Source organism: Nothobranchius furzeri, chromosome 19 (assembly GCF_043380555.1).
Source record: "Nothobranchius furzeri strain GRZ-AD chromosome 19, NfurGRZ-RIMD1, whole genome shotgun sequence".
In the NCBI taxonomy this organism is placed as follows: domain Eukaryota; kingdom Metazoa; phylum Chordata; class Actinopteri; order Cyprinodontiformes; family Nothobranchiidae; genus Nothobranchius; species Nothobranchius furzeri.
The window spans coordinates 25,397,625-25,402,624 of record NC_091759.1 but is presented as its reverse complement, the minus strand read 5'-3'; the positions used below and the strand labels follow the sequence as shown (position 1 = coordinate 25,402,624).

The following is a 5,000-nucleotide window of genomic DNA, read 5'->3' as shown; positions in this document are numbered from 1 at the left end:
AAACGCCTAAAACATTTATGAGTTTGTTTGAAAATTACTTGTCCTCATTTTTTTGTTTTTCCTTCTCTTTACCTTTTTAACATGTAAACTTCACTTTTTATAAACTTCTTTTTTAACCTAAAAATGTCATTATTGCTACTTATATTTTATGTTTTACTAATGTTTTGGGTTTAGGGTGCCAGCCCTAGAGCGTATTTATATGTGGTCACTCACGCTATTGGCCCTTTGCACCTACGACACCTGACCACCTGGGTCCACCGTCTCAGGCGGCAAAGGCACAGAAAAATGTGAGCGAATCTAGGATTGAGAAAAGGGAAAAGTAGCGCCTGAGATTGTTGTTTGTTGCTAGCTTTAGCATAGCTTCAGCTAGTTCAAGCCCATTTCAGGTATTGGAAGAAGTAGCACACCTACAGCGGCTACAGAATGTATTCAGACCCCGGTGTATTGTGGGTAATTTTTGACCAAGGCTAGGCTACAAGACACCTCCCGTGTATCCTCGCTCAGCTAGCTAAACGGCTAACAAACGGAGAACACACGCCTCGGTAGAACATGAACATTGGAACACGTCTTGGTGACTCCCGTATCTCCTAGGCAACCAAGGCGGAGCCAAGACATCAAGGCAAGGCACCTTGAGAAACGCCCCTGGTGTAAGCCCTTGTTTGTAGTTGTGGGGTGACAATGACACAGGAGTTAAGTGCTCGCCCCTTAATTGGAAGGTTGCAGGTTCGAATCCCACTCAATTTGTCTCCGTTGTTGTGTTCTTGGACAAGACACTTATCCCCCCTTTCCCGCTGGTGGTTGTTGGGGGGACCAGTGGTGCAAGTGCTCCTCAGGGCAGCTGAGGCTACGATGTAGCTCATCCCCACCAGGGTGCGAATGACTGATGGTGTTGTAAAGCGCTTTGGGGGGTTCTAGGACTCTAGAAGGCATATTATCAAATACAGGTCATTTACCGTAAGTTATCAAGATTCAGGAACTAGAAGTGAGTCAGATCAGAGCTGAGCTCCAGACGGCAGGATCTAGAGTCTTACTCCCTGATATTTAGACATCTCTCCTCTGATTGGCTAACAGCAACACGACTCTACCAATGACTCTGTCTGCAACGTTGATGTTTTATCTCCACTAATAACACAAGCCTGGAGGAGTTCTGCTGTGTGGTGGAGTTGCTAATGCTGACAGTTAGCTTCTACTAGCTGAGATGGGTGAGTGCATGAATGTTAGTGACAGGGTGACGTAGATCTGTCGGGCTATTCTAATCCTAGAGTTTCACCGTCTGTTTTCTATCAGAAGCTGATGCAGGAGATCGGTGTAGGAGACTATTCTCATGTTCAGCTTGCATGTTAAACTCAAAGTGACCCGTTAGAATCAGAAATCATCATTTTCAGTGTTGAAAAAACTAAAAAGTTGATCTCTACCAGCTTTTTAGCTGGGCGCTTCCCTGGGTTCGGACCAGGGCGACACCAGCTATCATAACCGCGAAGCTAATTATGCTAAATAAATACTGTAAAAATGAAGTAAAATACAACGTTTTATTTTATATTTAAGACTAAAAACAATCTTTTGTTCTGTATTCATCTTAGTTTATTATCATTTATCTGGTCCTGCTACTTTGATCCGTTTTACTGGATTGAAGCCGAACCGAATCAGAACCGGTTTAGGTGAACTTGTGTTTATTGAGATAACAGAAAATGTAGCTTTATAGGACTAGTGACGTAGTTCGGTACCGGTGGAGGTCCCAGTTAGCTCCCTGGTACCGCCCCGGAACAGGAACCCGCTGTTCGACCCCTGCTGCCGATTCTTGTTGGGGAAGCCCGGTCGGTAGTGGCGGAGGGGCACAACGTGACCTGACAACACGGAACCTCCGGGAAAACCGTCAGTCCTGAACTCTGAGCCGAGCGGAGCGGAGGGGGCCCGGCAGGGGGGCTCCGGCCCAGCGACACGGGACACGCTCCGGCCCTGGAGGCGGGGATTGAGCCGGTGGGTCGGTCCTCCAGAGTCCCCTTGGGCCGGGCGGATACCCCGGTGTCTAGGAGGCGGAGACGGGACCCCCGCTGACGTCAGAGGGCCTGTCTGTTTCCTGCAATAGAAAGTGAGACAGGAGGTGAAGAACCGAGCTGACCCCCTCCGGTTTTCACCGTGACAAGTGCTCGCGGCGCTCCGGTGAGTCCCGCCGCACCGGGCCGCCGTGTGTCAGGTCCACTGAGCGGTCTGCTGTCGCTGCAGCAGCCGGAGAGGCTCGTCCGGGTCCAGGCTGAACTCCGTGGGCCGCACGGGCAGCGTTCGCGCGCCCTCCGGTTCTGCTTTTGGACCTCTGAGCTGTAGGTGAGCTCTGCGCGCGTCCATGTGTCTGTGGTGCTCGTGCGCGCGGCCGTGCAGCGGCGTGCAGGACCGGGAATCGTCCCGGTGGAGCGGTTGCAGAGGGGTTTTCCCTGACTCCTCCCTCCCCTACAGGGCGTTCACGTGTTGCTACAGTCCGCCGCCCCCGCGCAGGCGGATGGTTCTGGTTCTGTCAGAACTGCGCCTTCCCGCAGCCTCCTCCGAGTCCCGGTAACCGATCTCGGTGCTGATTTTACAGAATGCGTCCGCAGGTGTGAGCGTCACCTGGTGAGGACGCAGCGTTCCCTCGGAAAAGCGCAGACGGACTGTGCGCATGTCCGTCCACGGTGGACCGAGACGGCTGCAGGTGAGCATCTGCGCATGTTTGCGCGTGTTTGTGCGTGTTTGCGGTGCGTGTCTGTGTTCGTGGCGCTGCTGCAGCCCGCTGAGGTGATGTCATAGCTCCACATGTCGCCGCGGAGACAAACATCAGCCGGCTGTAGTAAAGAGTTACGCAACAGCGCAGAGGGAGACAAAGAGGAGGGTGGTTCTGCTGCAAGGGTCCGGACCGCTGCAGAGCAGGTTCTGACTGGGTCCGGGTCAGCAGGCGAGCCCAGACCCAACTTCAGCTGCAGGTCTAGTGAGGGACAGGAAGTCCATCGGTCTGCTGGAGTCCAGAACCGGGTCCAGCTGCTGAGGCAGAGCAGGGCTCGCATCCACCCAGGTTTCACCAGGACCACCTGTCAGAATCGGACCGGCACAGAACCTCGTCACCTGGTCTAGAGTGCTAATGTGTGTGTGTGTGTGCGTGTCTGCAGGTGCACCAGTCTGAGGCTCCGGAGTCGCTGCAGCCCTGAAACACCCATCATGCACCTGTGATCCAGGCAGAAAGATGCCGCGCACCAAGCAGAACCACCCCAAGAACCTAAAAGGTGAGTCAGAACCTTTAAGTGGGTCGCTGGTGCTAATCTGCAGATGATCCATGGTTTAAATTCTGGTCTGGTTCTTGCTGGGAGGTCTGAAGCTCAGTTGTTCTGGTTCTGTGTGGAACCGGGTCTCATGGTGTCTGGTTATCGACAGACAGCTGCCTGGTTCTGTTTGAGTTCTGTGGTGTTGTGTAGTTCTGGTTCCACCGGTCTATGTTCTCCTCTAACTGGTTCTGGATCTGCGGCTCTCCGGATCTCTCAGTCCAGAACCGAATCGTACCGCGAGATGTGTTCTGTCTCCATCGGATCAAGAAACAGGAAAGAGCAGATTCAGAACCTAGGAGATGCATCATGACGAGTTCAGCCACAACCAGAACCTCTTTGGGCCGACAAGTGACCGTAAAATGACCCGGTTCGACCCAGAAAGACTTCACGACTCTCTGAAGGTGTGGAGATTTGGGTCAGAACCACTTCAAAGGACCACAGAGAAGTCCGGCTGCTGGGAAGGAAGATAGAGACGAGGACTGGACCAGGAGTTCTGGACCTTGTCCTGATTGTTGTCTACAGCTGTTTATTTGTTTTGGGTCTGAGCAGAACCTGGAGGAGTTCTGCTGTCTGGTTCCTGCTGATCCGCTTCGTTCGTTTAGATGAGTCCGCTCCCTCAGAACCGACGGGTGAAACTTCTTACAGAAGTTCAACAGAAACGAGATTCACCCAAAAACCCGTCGCTGTCCGGAACCGGCCACCGCCAAGCGGAATACATAAATCCTACGTTTTTCCGTGTCAGTGAACTCATCATGGTGGTGGTTTTTGCTCTGAGAGATCAAACGGGTGAAACTCGGTACCGGTGGTTCAGAACCGGAGCAGAACCTTGACCTGCTGACGCCCGTTACAGGTGGATGTTTGTTTATGAAAGTCGGTCACAGTTTAGGTGACCTTTGACCTTTGTGTCCCCAGCGAGCCCGGCAGTCTGACCACACGGGTCATCTGGTTAAGTGAGCTAAACCAGAACGCCGAGACGGGTCGGCGTTCCCGCGGGTCCAGAACTCATTAAGTGAAGGTTTTATCTGCCTTTCCGTCCGAGTCGGATGCTGAGCTGCTCCGTCACCATGGCGACCAGATCCCACAGCTTTGCTGCTCTGTTTACAAACATTCCGGCAGAACTCGTCAACAAACTGTGTCATTAAGCTCCCGGCGGCCATGTTGGATGTGGAGGAGGAACCGGGTCCGGTCTGCTCCTGTGGGCTCGGACCGGATCCTGCGTGATGGGTGCTGCAGGACCCAGAAGCGGGCCTTCCACAGCAGAACTTCCCGTCTGCAGCATATTGACCGCCGACCGGCCCGGCGGATGTCGTGTTATGTTGTGAAGTGACAGCAGACGTTGGCGGTTCACAGATGGTGGGATCGGTAGCGTGGCGTGCTGGGTGTGAAAACGTGCCGCCGTCCGTCCGCTCAGCACAGCGTCTGTCTGGACCCGAGACGATCAGCCTGCAGACGTACATCATTTCATTCTGGTGTTGGTTTAGTCGCCGATCGGGTCAGAACCAGCAGGTTTCTGAGGAACGTAGCTAAAAATAAACAAATGTCAAAAACCACAAATACTGGAAAAGATGAGCGTTTATGTAACTTCCTGTTGGGTTCAGCAGGGTTCTACCAGAACCAGAACCCAACATCCAGGCGTACATTACAATACAAGAAACGTAAAACCAATCAGGAGGCAGTAAAATGATGATGATGATGACGATGATGATATCAACT

At 52.7% G+C, this 5,000-nt stretch overlaps 1 protein-coding gene across 4 annotated transcripts in view; it reads left to right on the top strand.

Moving 5' to 3' along the window:
• The first annotated feature begins 1,571 nt into the window (after positions 1 to 1,571).
• hivep1 (HIVEP zinc finger 1) overlaps positions 1,572 to 5,000 on the top strand; it is a 43,216-nt gene continuing 39,787 nt past the window's right edge. Inside the window, exons 1-2 of one of the 4 annotated variants that reach the window (XM_015974176.3) lie at positions 1,572 to 2,160; positions 3,135 to 3,248. In XM_015974176.3, coding sequence (XP_015829662.1) covers positions 3,209 to 3,248 — 40 coding nt within the window. In that variant the 5' untranslated portion in view covers positions 1,572 to 2,160; positions 3,135 to 3,208. The other 3 variants (XM_054745470.2, XM_015974175.3, XM_054745469.2) reach the window with 3 other exon arrangements.